The following is a 17,287-nucleotide window of genomic DNA, read 5'->3' as shown; positions in this document are numbered from 1 at the left end:
TTTCAGGCTGGGACCCTTATTCAGGATTTGAAAGAAAGAGGGATGATGCCAGAATAAAAAGGTGGGGGTCAGCAAGTGAGGAATAGCTTGAAGATGATAGATGAAGCTAGATGGGTAGGAAAGGTAAAGGGCTGGAGTAGAAGTAATTTGATGGAGAGTGGATGATTGGAGAAAGAAAAGGAGGAGGGGCACTGATGACAGGCAGGTGAGGAAAAGAGGTAAGAGGCCAGAGTGGGGAATAGAAAAAAATTCCTGGAAAGAGGTAGCAGTGCTTATGCCATCGGGTTGGAAGTTTCCTAGATGTCATCTGAGGAGTTGCTCCTTCACCCCGAATGCAGCCTCGTTGTGGCAAAAGAGGAGGCCCCGGACTGATATGTTGAAGCAGGAATGGGGATACAAATTAAAATGGTTGGCTATCAGGAAATTCCATTTTTGGTGGAGGCACTCGACAAGGTAGTCCCCTATTTACATTAGGTTTCACCAATGTAGAGGAGGCTGCATCGGGTGTACCGGATGCAGTGGATGACCCCAACAGATTCATAGGTGAAGTGTTGCACCTCACCTGGAAGGGCTTTTTGGAGCCCTGAATAGAGGTGAGTGAGGAGATGAATGGGCAGGTGTTGCATTTTGGTCACTCACAGGGATAAGTGCCAGGAGGGAGAAAAGTGGGGATAGGTGAATTGCCAAGAGAGTCACGGAGGGAGCTGTCCCCGCAGAAAGCGGAGAGTGAGTTGAGGTAAATGTGTTTGGTGGTAGGAACCCATTGGAGAAGGTAGAAGTTTTGGAGAATGAATTGTTGGACGCAGAGGCTGATAGGATGGTAGTGAGAAAAAGAGCATTTCTATCCCTGTTAAGGTGGCGAGAAGATGGGGTGAATGTGGATGTCTGGGAAATAGAAGGAACTTTGGGGAGGGCAGCATTAATGGAGGAGGAAGGGAAACGCTGTTGTTTGAAGAAGGATATCTCTGATGTCCTGGAAAGGAAAGCCGCAAACTGGGATCAGATACGGCAGGGATGAAAGGATTGACATTTTCACAGGAGACATGGTGGGAAGATGTAAAGTCAAGATAGCTGTGGGAATCAGTGGGTTTAATAGAGATGTCACTTGACAGACCGAGAAAGGGGAAGGAAGTGTCATAAATGGACCAAGTGAATTTAAGGGCAGGGTGGAAGTTTGAGGCAAAGTTGATGAAATTGACGAGCTCAACATGGGTGCATGAAGCAGCGTCAATGCAGTTGTCAATGTAGTGAAGGAAGAGTTGGCGAGCAGTACCAGGGTAGGCTTCGAATATGGACTGTTCTAAGTAGTCAGTGAAAAAGCAGGCATTGCTGGGTCCCATGCAGGAGTCCATAGCTACTCCTTGACTCTGAAGAAAGTGAGAGGAGACAAAGGGGAAATTGTTGAGGGTGAAGACCAGTTCTGCCAGCAGCTATACTTCATTAGGAATTTGAGATTTTGTGTGTCACTGAAGACTTGTAAATTTCTACAGATACCATGAAGAACATTCTGGCTGGTTACAGCACTGTCTTATGTGTAGCTGTCAATGCACAGGATTGTAAGAGGCTTCAGAGGGTTGTAAACTGTGCCTGGTCATCACAGGCACAAGTCTCCCCACCATCGAGGATGTCTTCAAAAGGTGGTACATCAAGAAGGCAGCATTCATCATTAAAGACTCTGACTATCTAGAGCATGTCCTCTTCTCATTGCTATCATCAGCAAGGAAGTACAGGAGCCTGAAGACCCAAACGCAACATTTAGAAATGGCTGCTTCCTCTCTGCCATTAGTCTTATGAACAGTCCATGAACACTACCTCTCAATTCCTCTTTTATACAATTTTTTTTTAACTTAAATATCAGAATTGTATTTATTGTCACCAAGATGGGTCTTGAATTTTGTTTTGTGGCAGTAGTACAGTGTAGGCATAACAATTTTAATGTATTTTGTTGTAATATACTAATTTATTATGCCTGCACTGTACTGCCAGAAAACAATACATTTCATGACTTATGCCTGTGACAATAAATCGGATCCTGATAATTTTTGTAATTTTTAAAATTTTTCCATATAGTATTCTTTTCCCTGATGAGGAAAATGGGCTGAAGATCTGCTTTCAAGTCTCGTTACTTAGATTCCTGTCTTTTCTTGACAAGAAATAATATTTAAACAGTGCCCTTGGCACAGCAGTTTGTCTTTGAGAGCTTTATGTTGGGGGTAGAGATTAATGGTGGGAGATGTTTTTATTGATGATTAGCTTTTGGAGTCAGATAAATATAAGAACAAGTATTTCAAAAAATATGATTCTGTTACTTAAAGGAATGCCTAGTATTAGTGGAAGTGAGCAAATGGGTTCAAGCTAGTAAGCCAGACATGAAGGAATATGGATTGATGGTTAAAGAATATTGCAGACATAATTGTGACATCTCAGGGACATGAAAAAAATCTGAATTGATACGCTTGAGTGCAGAGAGTAACTGTAGTCTGAAGGGAGGGGCCTAGAGGCAAAGATAATGAATTGTGAAGGAAAAGCCTGCAAAAAATAGATTCTAAAATCACAGCTTCTTTGGGATTAGGTTATTAGAGCTAAAGAGTTTGATGCACAAGGACATACGTTTTGGGGATGCAGGGGCACTATTGGAAGCTGTGAAGAAACTGCTTCACCTTCCTTCAGGTATAGATAAAATGTGGAGCTTCCATTGGAATTTAAAAGGTAATTTTTCTGTTTTGCAGAAAAATGTTTTAAGTCCATGAAATATGTTTTAATACAACAATTTTTCTGATATTTGGGAATAAAGCACAGTTTGCACTATAATAATTGAAAAATTTTCTACAAGGGGTGGGGGGTTGAAGAGCAGATTAAGCGATCTTGTCAGTAAAATTTGTTTGGTTCGTTCTGCTTTGTTGAGTATAGCATGTAACTGTACTACCGAATCTTGCTTAAAGGGGGAGCCAGATTGATTTATTTGGCTGAGAATAATATACTGTATTTAAGAGGACTGTTGAATGCTTGTATTTTAGTATAAATTATTTTTCCTCTTATTGGGCAGCCCAGTCATTGGCAGAAGCAGGCTACAGTGATGAGGCTTCTTGCAGGTTGGCAAAGTTTGCTTAAAAGGAGATCTATACGGGCATTTGGGCTCATTCTGGCAGCCTAATCAGCGGCAGTGGCAGGCCACAGCGACAAAGTTTCACGCAGGTCGGTGACGCTTGTTTGAAAGTATAGAAGGGACACGCAGGGTGGCCATTGTTGGGGGGAGGCCAGTGGTGAGAGTAGGAGTATCAGGCTTTGGTTCAAAGGAGGCTTTGGTTTGAAAGAGGTGTTGGGTCTGGGTAAGTTTCTGTTAAGGTTCCCATTTTAATCTCTTACTGTACCTAGTGTAGTAAATGGCCATTGTGTGTTCTTCATGCCGGATGTTGGAGTTGTGGGAGATCCAGAGTCTCCCAGTGAACTGCAGCAGCTGGATGACCTTTGGCTTGTGCAGGAGAGTGAGGAGATAAATCGATCAGAGTCACAGGGAAGTAGTCAGCCCTAAGTTGCTGGAGGTGAGTAACTGGGTAACTGTTAGGAGAAATGGAAATGTGAATAGGTAGTTAGCGCAGAGCCCCCTGTGGCCATTACCCTCAATAATAAGTGTACCACTTTGGATACTTTTGTGGGGATAACCTTCCGGGGAGTGCTACAGCAACAGTATTACTGGCACTGAACATGAGTCCATGGTATAGAAAGGAAAGGGGGAGAAGAGGGGAGCGGTAGTGATAGGGGACTCAATAGTCAGAGGAACGGACAGGAGATTCTATGGACATGCATGGGACACCCAGATGGTATGTTGTCTCCCAGGTGCCAGGGTCATGGACATCTTGGATTGTGTCCACAGCATTTTTGGAGAGGGAGGGAGAGCAGCCAAATGTATTGGTACCAATGACAGGAAGGAAAAGCAAAGAGGTCCTGAAAAGAGAATTTAGAGAGCGGTAGGTAGAAAGCTGAGCAGCAGGACTTCCAGGGTTGTAATTTCTGGATTGTTGCTTGTGTCATACGCCAGTGAGAGTAGAAACAGGATGACTTGGCAGATTAATATGTGGCTGAGAAGCTGGTGCAGGGCAGGGCTTCAGGTTCTTGGATCATTGGGATCTCTTCTGAGGGAGGTATGACCTGTTCAAAAGAGACAGTTGCACCTGAACCCGAGGGGGAACCAGTATTTTCGCAGGCAGGTTTGTTGGAGCTGTTGGGGAGTGTTTAAACTAATTTGGCAGGGGCATGGGAACTGGAGTGAAGGGATGTATGGTAAAAAAGCAAAGATAGTGTGCAGTCAGACCATCAGGAAGGGCAGGCAGATGATAAGACATAATTGCAGCCAGCATGGTGAGTATCAATGCATTAGAGATGCAGAATCAAAAAGGGTAGCAAATACAGTACTCAAAAGTGTAAAATCTCAATGCACGAAGTATAAAAAATAAGTTGTTGCACTATTACAGATTGCCAGGTATGATGTTGTGGCCATCACTGAATCGTGGCTGAAGGATGGTTGTAGCTGGGAGCTGAATGTCCAAGGTTACACATTGTATCGGAGGGATAGGAAGGTAGGCAGAAGGGGTGGCGTAGCTTTGCTGGTAAAGAATGGCATCAAATCAGTAGAAAGATGTGACATAGGATCAGATGATGTCGAATCCTTGTGGGTTGAGTAAAAGGACCCTGATGCCAGTTATATACAGGCCTCCCAACAGTAGTTGGGATGTGGACCACAGATTACAATGGGAAGTAGAAAAGGTGTGTCAAAAGGGTAATGTTATGATAATCATGGGAGATGTCAACATGCAGGCTGATTGGGAAAGTCAGGTTGGAAATGGATCTCAAGAGATTGACTTTATTGAATGCTTACGAGATGGCTTTTTTGAGCAGTTTGTTGTTGAGCCTACCAGGGGATCAGCTATTCTGGTTTGGGTGTTATGTAATGAACTGGAGGCAATTGGGGAGCTTAAGGTAAAAATCCTTTGGAGGCAATGATCACAATATGATGATTGAGTTCAGTTTGAAATTTAATAAGGAGAAAGTAAAGTCTGACATAGCAGTATTTCAATGGAGTAAAGGAAATTACCGTGGTATGAGAGAGAAATTGGCCAAAGTATCTCAATAAATAAATAAAAGTAAATTGGAAAGAGATGCTGGCAGGGATGACTACATAGCAACAATGGTGTGAGTTTCTGAGGAAAATGAGGAAGGGCAGGGTAGATGTATTCCAAAAATAAAGAAATGCTCAAATGGCAAAATAATACAACTGAGGACCGGAAAATTGCATATGTCACTCCACTCTAAGGAAGGAGGTAGGCAGCAGAAAGGAAATTATAGGCCAGTTAGCATGACCTCAGTGGTTGGGAAGTTGTTGGAGTCAATTGTTAAGGATGAAGTTGTGGAGTTCTAACACAGGACTAGATTTTTCCTTAAGGAATCTTACTTGATGAACATGTTGGAATTCTTTGAGGAGATTACAAGTAAGGTAGATAAAGGGGCTGCAGTGGATGTTGTCTATTTGGACTTTAAGAAGACCTTTGACAAGGTTGCCACACATGAAGCTGCTTACCAGGTTAAAAGTCCATGGTATTACAGGAAAATTACCGGCATGGTTAGAACATTGACTGATTATAGGAGACAGCAAGTGGGAATAAAAGGATCCTTTTCTGGTTGGCTGCCAGTGACTAATGATGTTCCACAGGGGTCGGCATTGGGACTGCTTTTTATACTGTATATCAATGATTTAGATGATGGAATAGATGGCTTTGTTGCCAAGTTTGCGAATGATATGAAGATTGGTGGTGGGGCAGGTAGTATTGAGGAAACAGGGAAGCTGCAGAAGGACTTAGATTAGGAGAATGGATTAGGAGAGTGGCAAATGAAATACAATGGCGGAAATAGCATGGTCATGCTCTTTGGTAGTAGAAATAAATGTGTAGACAATTTCCTAAACAGACGAAATCCAAAAATCTGGGATGCAAAAGGACTGGAGAGTTCTTGAGCAGAACACCCTAAAGGTTAACTTGCAGATAGAGTTGGTGATGAGGAAAGCAAATGCAATAGAATTCATTTCAAGAGGTCTAGAATACAAGGGCAAGGATGTGATGCTGAGGCTTTGTAAGGCAATGGTGAAGCCTCACCTTGAGTATTGTGAACAGTTTGGGTCTCCTCATCTAAGAAAAGTTGGGCTGGCATTGGATGGAGAGAGTTCAGGGGAGGTTCACAAGGATGATTCTGGGAATTAAAGAGTTATCATAAGAGGAACGTTTGATAGCTCTGGGTTTGTACTCGCTGGCATTTAGAAGGATGAGAGGGGATCTCATTGAAACCTTTTGAATGTTGAGAGGCTTAGACTAGATGTGGAAAAGATGTTTCCCATAGTGGGGGATTCTAGGACAAGAGGGCACAGCCTCAAGATAGAGCAGAGTCCATTTAAAACAGATGTGGAGAAATTTCTTTAACCAGAGGGTGGTGAATTTGTTATCACAGGCAACTGTGGAGGCCAGGTCGTTGGGTATATTTAAGGCAGAGCTTGGTAGGTTCTTGATTGGACATGACATCAGAGGTTATGGAGAGAAGGTTGGAGTGGGGCTGAGGAGGGGAGAGAAGGACCAACTATGATTGAATGGTGGAGCAGACTCAATTGGCCAAATGGCCTAATTCTGCTGCTATGTCTTATGGTCTTAATTAATAGCCCAATGAATAATTTGGAAATAGGTCACTGTTTCCAAATAACAGTTCGGTTTAGCTTGCCTTTGTACAGCACTATGTGACATTCCATATGTCTCACAGTTTTGTATTCATTATATAATTTTAAATGACAATTATTACTCTTTTTAACTTGATGTTTATTTTTTATTTATTACATTTTTAAATTGTTAATTCATTCATAAAATTCTACAGATAAGCTCTGAAATGAAAACAGAAAATTCTAGGAAAATTATAGGTTTGAAATGTTAACTTTTGTTTTTCTCTATAGAAGTTGTCTGACTTAACCATTGAGAGCATTTCCTGTGTCTAACTTTCTCAGCAAGTTTTCACAAATTGATGCAAAGCTAGTTTTTGATACTTTTAAGGGAGGAATATTTGGGAGACTCCCGTTCCTGTATGTGATCTGTTTAGTTTCACTTGATCCACAGGAGAGACAGATCAGCCCAAAGACTGCACTCATGCTCTTCTGAAAAATTAGGATTTACTTTCTTTTAAATGATCAGCTCTCTGAAGTAGATTACCTTGGTATAGTTTATTTTATGTAGTTTATGCATGTAGTTATGCTACTAATCTCGTAAGATGGCTTCAGTGTGCTTTAACCAATTCACAGTAAGTTTCAACTTTGTTTCCAAATACTTCATATTTTACTCCAATTTACTTGTAATCAAAAAGCTAACTATATAAATAACTATATTTTCCTCTTCTCTCAGGCACCCCCATCCATGGTCAGTCATGAGCAACGTCAGCATGCAGAACATATATTCCTGTCGTTTAGAAAATCAAAATCACCATTTGCAGTATGTAAACACATATTAGGTAAATTTCTCATTTTTGTATTAACTGTACATAGAACAAAAGTAGTTGCTTTCTTATAAATATTTTATGAATCTGTTTATAGACCACAAGATAAATCATCTTTATGAAATGTGAAAATTTGCTGAGCTGGGTGGAAATAACAGACTACTGCCTGTGATTGTTTTTATTATAAAATTCGCTTTCCCCCTCTGAATCGTGCACTTGAAATGCTGTAGGATTTCTATCATCTCATTTTGCCATTCTTAACCTTGGTCATATATCTTTACTACTTAATTGTGAAGGTTTTCTACAATGGCCCAGAAGCTTAGATAGGTATTTCCAACATTTTCTGGTTGTGAATTAGTGTTTTTTTTTAAACGTATCCCATGGGTAATTAAATCAACAGTTGTGCTTGTCAAATGTTATAATTTAAGATCAAAGGCATACTAAAAGATAACAAGCCATAGAGCTGAGTGGTATCCTGTGAAATAGATGTGAAACATTGAAGTTCTCCACAAATCACTGAAGCAAATATTTTTTGAGGGCTGCAAGGATAATAGATAAAAACATGAAAAAAATCAGATGATAGATAACTATGTGGGGGGGAAATAAGAAAATTTACATGGATAAAGTGGCAGCTGCAGCTCTGCTCCAGCAGTTAGAGCACATTGTTGGGATGAAGTAGAGAGACTTGCACCTGACCCAGAAAATCTTGGCCGTCTCTAACTCTAAAATATGAATTGACCAAATGGAACAACTGTTGGTTTTGTGGGGTAGTTTTGAAGTCTTGTAGTCAAATGGAACCTTGATTTTGATGAATGGCAGAGCAGGCTTATAAGGTTATGTAGCCTGTTGTTGCTCCTAATATACTTTAATAAAGCTTGGTGTATAGAAAATCTGAAACAAAAATGATGCTGGGAATCAATAATTTGAACAGAAAATGCTGAGACACTCAGAAGGTCAGGGTGCATCTCTGGGAAGACAAATGGCTAATGTTTCAGCTTCTTCGACTTGAAACAATGCTCTTCTTACAACTACGGCCTCACCTACTGAATACTTCCACCATTTGCCGTGTATTTCTTAAGCTGAGTATACCATTGAGATTGATAGATCCAAATCAGGGCAAGAAAACTTCAGCTTGTTTTACAAGTATAGCGTAACAAGCTTTCATGTTCTTTTTGCAGTTTAGAATAAATGTCTCTCTTTCCTTACCCCCACCTTCACTTCTTGCTTGCCATTAGCACTTCCTCATGAAGGCTATTAATAACTTGGCTGAGTCTACATTAATTCCATTCAGTAAATTGATATCCTGTATATACAGTTAATGGTAACTTTGACTTCCCTTTGTAGTTTGGAAGAATGATCTCTACATTCCTTTAGTTGAGAAGGAACCTCCTGTTGAAGATATAATAGTGTAGCAATTAGGTCTCCAAACTGGTTACAAGACGCAGAGTTGTGAGCAGCTGGACATTTTGAATTTAAGTAACTATGTAAATTTATATCTATTTTTTAAATAGCTCATTGTGATAATGGTCACCCCCAATAGCCATGTTGCTGCTTTTAAAAAATAAAAATCTTGATTTATTAATATTCAGAGATGCAAATCTGCCATCATTACCCAGTTTGTCCTATGTAACACTCAGCCCACTGGGCCCTCTGTTCAGGGGTGAGTGGGGATAAATAATAAATGCTGGCATTGCCAGTGATGTTCATGTACTGTGAATGAATAAAAAGAATGCCGGGTTTGTACCGATACAGTTCATAACTAAAACACCCTCTTGGTAAACTTGCAAGTAAATTGATAGCGGAACAATATAAGGGACCATGGTATTAGAGGCAAGATACAAGTATTGGTTGGCTGACTAGCAGAAGGCAGAGAATGGGGATAAAGGGATCCTTTACAGGATGGCTGCTGGTGATTAGTGCAAGGCTCAAAGTTGGCACAACAACTTTATATGCTAATGATCTGAATGGAGGAACTGATGGTATCATAGCCAAGTTGCACAGGATCCAAAGGTTCACAAGACTGGTCTTATGAAAGGATTAACATATAAGGAGTGCTTATCTTTAGACCTGTACTCAATGGAGTTCAGAGGGACGAGGTGGGAATCTCATTGAAATTTATTAATAGGCCTGGATAGACTGGACCTCGAGAGGATATTCCTACTAGCTGGAGAGTCTGGAATCCTATGGCAAAACCTTAGAATAAAGGATCAATCCTTTAGAACTGAAATGAGGAAGAATTTTGTTATCCAAAGAGTGATGAATCTGTGGAACCTGTGAAGGCCAAGTTATTGGATGTTTTTAAGGCAGAGATTGATGGGTTCGTGATGGGTAAAGGTAAAAAGTTTAAGGGTTATGGAGAGAAGGTGGAAGAGTGAGATTGAGAAAAGATGAAAAATATGAGCCACAATTGAGTGACAGAGCAGACACTACGTGTTGTGACCTAAATTGTGCTCCTACTACTTATGCTATTGTGGTCTGAAAGAGTAATAAAAAAAAAATGAATAAAGTCAGCAAGGCACATAAAAGATAGTAAGTAAATTGTGTGCAATGTGAGGGGGGAGTGTAATATGAAATTATTCATTTTGATAGGAAAGATTTAAAAAAGAATCATTATCTAAATGGGGCAAGATTGTAGAGCTTGGACATGTAGAATAACCTGTTTGTGATTGTGTGTGATTCACTAAAGATTACAGGTACAGAAAGTAATTAAGAAAGTTAATGGAATATTACTGTTTATTTCTCGGGGAATTAAATGCCACAGTATGGAAGTTAACTTTTTAAATATAGTGCAGTGGTGAGACCCCATTTGTGTATGTGATTAGACTCCTTATTTAAGGATGTAAATACTTTGGAAGTGGCTTGGAAAATGTTTCTTAGTCTAATATCTGGAATGCATGAGTATTTTGAGGAAAGGTTTCACATGCTGGGCTTGCATTTGCTGGAGTTTGAAGGTTTAAAGGCAGGGTGGAGCTTGGAGGTGTAAGAGGTGATTTGAATGGAGCATAATATTTAAGAGGTGGATGTAGAAAAGTTGTTTTCTCTTGTTGGTGAATCTAGATGAACTGAGAGTCCTTGCTTGAAAATAAGGTATCATTTTTTAACTTTGGCAAGAGACAACATGAAATGCAGTCTTTGAATAATCTTTAAAGGAAAATATAGATAAATAATAAAGAAATGGGAGAACGATCTCCATGGTCAGATGAGTCCGTGGTCTGATCAAATGGGAGAATAGGCTTAAGCAGTTGAGTGGCCTGCTCCTGATCTAATTTGAATGTCAATATGTCTTAATTAGTGATTTCTGATTTTGGCACTTTGCTGGTGGGGAAATATTTTCCAATTCTTAAGCCCATGTTTTAATCCTATGTAAGTGGTTACAGGGAAAAGCTGACAAAGTATTTTTGATTTTTTCCCTCACAGAAACAAGTAAAGTTGACTACGTTCTATTTCAAGCTGCCACAACCATAATGGAAGCAGTTGTGCGAGAATGGGTACTATTGGAAAAGAACAGCATTGAGTCACTACGGACATTCCTCTTAACTTATGTCTTGCAAAGGCCTAAGTATGTACTGAGTAATTTGTGTGTTGTGATAATGGAACTAGATCATTAGCATATTCAGGATATTGTACTGAAGCTTCCCCAAAATTGTTTGCTTATAGACGAAAATATTTCAGCTCCAGTTTTGTTTATATACCACTGTAAAATTCTGATAATCTGGCACCCTTGGGACTTTGACTTACTGAATTAGCAGCTTGTTTGGAGTATTAAATATTCCTCTTAATTCTTAAACACACTTGTCTTTAAAATACCCTTGTATTTTACATTTTTGCACATTACACAGGAGTATAATGAATTTGTAAGAAAAAGACAAGCATTCTACACCCTGCTACAGCCACAATTTTACTCATGTTTCTGAGCGCTGATGTATCAGACCTGGATTCTGGTTCTAGCCACACAGTCGTAGCTCACAATTGCCCTGGCCGCTCTTTGGACCTTCAACGTTTCAGCGCATATTCTGGGTTAATGACTGAGTCAGTTGCCAGATGATCGGGATTTCTGAATAAATATTTTTTTTTAATTTTGGGAATTTTACTGACCATTATAATTTAAAACAAGGTCTTCACTTCTCCCTCCCCTGCAGCTGTTAATCTGATCAACCATTCTATTCAGAACCCCTTCATCTATTACCCCTTCATTGCACTGTACTCATGTTAAGCCACTTTTTATAATGCTATTTGTAAATACATATTATTGTTTTCGTACACATTTTAATCTATATTCGTACTTTAATCTCCAGCTATATTTTTATATTTTTTATTCTTTATAATTGTTGAATTTTTTTGTTATATGTTGCACCCCTCCCCTCCCTCCCTCCCTGACCAACACACCATAGCAAATTCCTAGTACATGTAAATGTATATGGCGAATAAAGCTGATCCTTGATCCTTTATAAATTTTATGTGAATCTCTAGTTCCATGTGCATGTAAGATGGTAGTTGCTATTTGTGTAAATTTGAAAAGATGATGTGTTGTGTTAAAGATTAATCAGTTGTTATCCTAATCGAATTACAAGGTCAAATGAAGAAGGAAGTTTAACACTGCGGTACAATATGTCTGAAATCCTTCAAGGGCACAATTTAATACTCAATCAAAATGATGTCCTTAAAATTCATCCTTTCATCATGTGGGTTCAGAACTTAATGATAGTATGTTCAACAAATCACAGTAAACACTGATAATAGTCAATTGTATTCCACTGGAAAACATTTAAAGCATCTTGTAATGAAGTGAATATGGTGTAGATGATCTCAAAATCCATTTTTGTTTGCTCACAGAAACTTCAAGAACATTCATCCACACATTATACTCTAACCTAGATTGCAGTAACAATAAGAATTATCAAGCATTAACTACCGCTTCTCTTGCACTTCATCAGTATGTGGCTCCATGTAACTGCAGTTGACTAGTTCTGTCTTAAATGTAGTTAGAAAATCACTTGCAATTGCTTCACTAATGTTTATAATTGATATAGAAATCCTACAGCACAATACAGGCCCTTCGGCCCACAATGCTGTGTGGAACATGTACTTCCTTTAGAAATTACCTAGGGTTCCCAGAGCCCTCTATTTTTCTAAGCTCCATATACCTATCTAGGAGTCTCTCAAAAGACCTTATGGTATCCGCCTCTACCACCGTCGCCGGCAGCCCATTCCACGCACTCGCCACTCTGCATTTATTTTTTAAAAAAAAACTTACCCCGACATCTCCCCTGTACCTACTTCCAAGCACCTTAAAACTGTGCCCTCTCATGTTAACCATTTGAGCTCTGGGAAAAAGCCTCTGACTATCCACACGATCAATGCTTCTCATCATCTTATACACCTCTATCAGGTCACCTCTCATCCTCCGTCGCTCCAAGGAGAAAAGGCCAAGTGCACTCAACCTGTCTTCATAAGGCATGCTCCCTAATCCAGGCAACATCCTTGTAAATCTCTGCACCCTTTCTATGGTTTCCACATCCTTCCTGTAGTGAGGTGACCAGAACTGAGCATAGTACTCCAAGTGGGGTCTGACCAGGGTCCTATAAAGCTGTAACATTACCTCTTGGCTCTTGAACTCAATCCCACGGTTGATGAAGGCCAATGCACCGTATGCCTTCTTAACCACAGAGTCAACCTGCGCAGCAGCTTTGAGTGTCCTATGGACTCCAATCCCAAGATCCCTCTGATCCTGCACACTGCCAAGAGTCTTACCAAGAATACTATATTCTGCCATCATGTTTGACCTACCAAAATGAACCACCTCACACTTATCTGGGTTGAACTCCATCTGCCACTTCTCAGCCCAGTTTTGCATTCTATCGATGTCCTGCTGTAACCTCTGACAGCCCTCCATACGTAAGGCCAGTGATGTTGTGGGGATGGAACTGGACGCTCTGACGGTGGTGTCTGAAAAGAGGATGCTGTCCAAGTTGCATGCCATCTTGGACAATGTCTCCCATCCACTACATAATGTACTGGTTGGGCACAGGAGCCAGAGACTCATTCCGCCGAGATTCCGCAGAGCGTCATAGGAAGTCATTCCTGCCTGTGGCCCTCAAACTTTACAACTCCTCCCTTGGAAGGTCAGACACTCTGAGCCAATAGGCTGGTCCAGGACTTATTTCCTGGTATAATTTGCATATTACTATTTAACTATTTATGGTTTTATTACTATTTATTTATGGTGCAACTGTAACGAAAACCAATTTCCCCCGGGATCAATAAAGTATGACTATGACTATCCACAACACCCCCAACCTTTGTGTCATCAGCAAATTTACTAACCCATCCCTCCACTTCCTCATCCAGGTCATTTATAAAAATCACAAAGAGAAGGGATCCCAGAACGGATCCCTGAGGCACACCACTGGTCACCGACCTCCATGAAGAACATATATAAACCAAAAAGATTACAATTAGCTTTATTGTGCATGGTACTCCTGCCCATTTTTCCAACTTGTTAAGTCCCGGTTTCTCATCACCCTCTGCTTGTTGATCTGCAGTATTTCATTTATAAGAAATCTTAAAATCCCTCTATGGCTTCACCACTTTTTGACTCTATCATCTCCCTTGGTCTTTAATTGTCCTAGTTATTGCTGTCCTCTTTGTTCTAAGTTCTGTAGTTTTAGTTGTAATGCCTTTAGCTGCCAAGACATTGTTGAATAATTTCCTTAAGTTTCTCACTTGCACTTTTTTTTAAAAAAAAAGAAATGGTACTCCTTAAATCAATATTGGTTCATAAAGAAGCTATAGAGTTGTGGACTCCGTTCAGCACATCATGGAAACCAGCCTCTCCTCCATGGACTTGTCTATATTTCTTGCTGCCTTAGTAAAGCAGCCAGAATAATTAAAGATGCCACTCACCCCGGATATTCTCTTTTCCCCTCTTCCATCATGCAGAAGATATAGAAGCCTGAAAGCATGTACAACCAGTTTCAAAGACAGATTCTGCCTTGCTCTTAAGACTATTAAATACTTCCCTAGTATAATAAAATGGACACTTGACCTTTTATGATTTTGCACCTAATTGCTTACCTACACTGTACTTTTTCTGTAGCTGTTACTCTTTATTCTGGATTCTTATTGTTATTACCTTTTTTAAACCAGGGTGCACTGTGTACTGATTTGATCTATATAAACAGTATGCAATACAAGCTTTTCACTGTATCTCAGTACATGTATCAATAAACCAATTTCAAATTCTACTTCCAACATTGTTGACTGAGGCTACGTCCACACTACGCCAGATAATTTTGAAAACGCTGGTTTCGAGTAAAAACGACAGGTGTCCACACTACGCGTTTTTTAAAATATCTCTGTCCACACCAAAATGGATATTTGGGCGAATCTTCTACTACTGGGCATATGAAGACACATCTACAGAAAACAAGCGAAGAGGAAACGGTATAATATTTACGTTTCTGCGGCAGCGTTGTGCTATTTCCATAGAATAAAACAAAAGTACCACCAACAGCAGCGAAAGGAAGTTTTCAACAATGTGTTCAAGGAATACAAAGAAAACCTCCGCTGGAAAAATCAGATCGGTCTTCTCCATTTAGACAGACAATGAGGTCGAGCTATTTCTGCGAGTTACAAACGACTACAAAGTCAGCAAAGCAGTAGGGATGTTTAATTCCAAACAAACTATTAACGTAGACAATAAAGTAAACAACACATGCATGAAGCCATCCTCTACCCAAGATCAACAGGTGAGTGGAATCTTCTGCAGCCTGCACAGTTTTGCTGACATTAATATTCTTAAAGATGGACTCAATCAAATCAATTTAGGGGATCTAGTCAAAAAAGCTCACTTTACAATTTAACTCTCACGCCATTCACAGCGACTGCGCGTTATAACAGCGGTGGTCAGTCAGCGACAGTGCTGGCTTGGAGACACCTGGGGTACAGGAGATCGAGCGTACGACCACCGCAGACTAGGAGACCGGAGGGTACGGGCAGAAGAACAGAGGATGCAAGCAGAGAAACCGAGGGGACCAGCTTGAAAGCCACCTCCAGTTTAAATTCCACGCAGAATATTTTGGAGGATCAAGAACCAAGAGCAGCCGTCCGGCAGTGCTTGCGCAGCACACCAAGCAAAAGCAGAAAAAGCATTGTTGTGGTGTTGTCATGACAACGTTTTAAAATCTCTCAGTTTACCCTGTACACAGTACAATGGGAAACAATCGTTTTCAAATTTACACACTCTGGAGAGTGTTTTTGAAAATATCCGTTTTCGGGGGATGAAAACGCTGGTTCAGTGTGGACAGAGGGTCAGAACGAAGAGCAAAAGCTTTCTTTTCAAAATTATCCGGCATAGTGTGGACGTAGCCTAAGCTTTTTAGTGACATTCCTTGTAATTTCCTTCTTTGTTTGATCCTGTGGGAAAATTTGTTGTTAAAGGGGCTTCTGTTCCAGTTTGTTAATTTAATTTGTGTCAACGAAGCTTCTATTAGACCTTCCTAAAAAAAATTAGGAAAAATGCAACTCTGCCAATTGCCAGAAGGGATATCTTATCTAGAAGACTTAATTGGACTGGAACTCTGCATTCATTTAAGAAATACTTTGATGTGCAATGGGATGATGACAGAGGAAGTACTGTATTTTGGAAAGTTCTGATCAAATGGATTACATAACCATGCACTTAATCTTTGTATTTTATGGTTCCTTTACTCATGGAGCTTTGATTAATAGATTATAGAATATCACCATAATTTTCTTTCAAAGGCTGCTAAACTGTTTGTTTTTTTTCATAGCCTTCAGAAATATGTTCGCGAACAGATACTATTAGCAGTAGCAGTAATTGTCAAACGAGGCTCATTAGACAAAACCATTGTCTGCAACAGCGTCTTCCATGAAGTCAGCCACTTAATAAATAGTGGCAACCCAGCAGTGGTAAGTACTCAATGCTGCCTTTGGAGCTTGTAATGCCTTCGGTACTTGTGCTTGACATTAAGCATTTCTGTCAAATCTTGGATAATTTTATCTTTGCCTTTTTGTCTTTTTTTCCTCTTTGCCTCCCTTTAATTGAGAGATAGGATGTAAAATATTTTCCACATTTGTATTCTATTGGCTGATTTAAAAAGTATGGAAACAATATCCCGGTTCTTTCATGAAAGAAGGGCGAGCGAGCTGTTGTGATCTGCACTGCATTTTATTCTACTCTGCTCATGAACTACCATTTGCCACTTATGACCATTTTGATACTAGTCCTTTGTATTCATTGCCCCTTCAATATTATCAGGTATTTTGTCTTGATCCATTTTATTTCTTAACCATCCATCTTGTATCATATTTTGTTCAAGCCATTTTTCATTGACATCACTCCAGATGAATGCCATAAGACTCAGAATTGAACACCATCCTGTACAACAGAGTTTGCTCCATTGGTATGTCAACTGATGGACTTAAACAGGCACCTCTTAGAGGCTGGAGTGTGTAAACCTGAAAGGTTGCTGCGTTGTTGTTATTGTTGCCAGGTATACTGAGATAAAATGAAAAAGAACTTTTCTTTGCATACCATCACAAGATGGCAGATGATGCCATATATAACTACATCGAGGTAGTAGAAGAAAACAATACAGAATACAGTGTAAGTAAGACAGAGAAAGTACAGTGAAGGTAAACAAAGTGGAGGGCCACAAGAAAGTAGATTGGGAGATTAAGAGTTCACCTTGTTGTGCTGTTCCAAATGTTATGTTAGGTAGTAGTATGGTAAGTGGGATAGAGAGAG

General features: G+C 39.9%; 1 protein-coding gene across 1 annotated transcript in view; it reads left to right on the top strand.

Moving 5' to 3' along the window:
* xpo4 (exportin 4) overlaps positions 1-17,287 on the top strand; it is a 111,112-nt gene that overhangs the window by 22,004 nt on the left and 71,821 nt on the right. The window contains exons 2-4 of the mRNA XM_063054179.1: positions 7,428-7,533; positions 10,936-11,077; positions 16,311-16,449. Coding sequence (XP_062910249.1) covers positions 7,428-7,533; positions 10,936-11,077; positions 16,311-16,449 — 387 coding nt within the window. The remainder of the gene's footprint in view (positions 1-7,427; positions 7,534-10,935; positions 11,078-16,310; positions 16,450-17,287) is intronic.

This window comes from Mobula hypostoma, chromosome 7 (assembly GCF_963921235.1).
Source record: "Mobula hypostoma chromosome 7, sMobHyp1.1, whole genome shotgun sequence".
Lineage (NCBI taxonomy): Eukaryota > Metazoa > Chordata > Chondrichthyes > Myliobatiformes > Myliobatidae > Mobula > Mobula hypostoma.
Note: the sequence above shows the minus strand (reverse complement) of the source record. Positions and strands in the feature narration are given on the sequence as shown.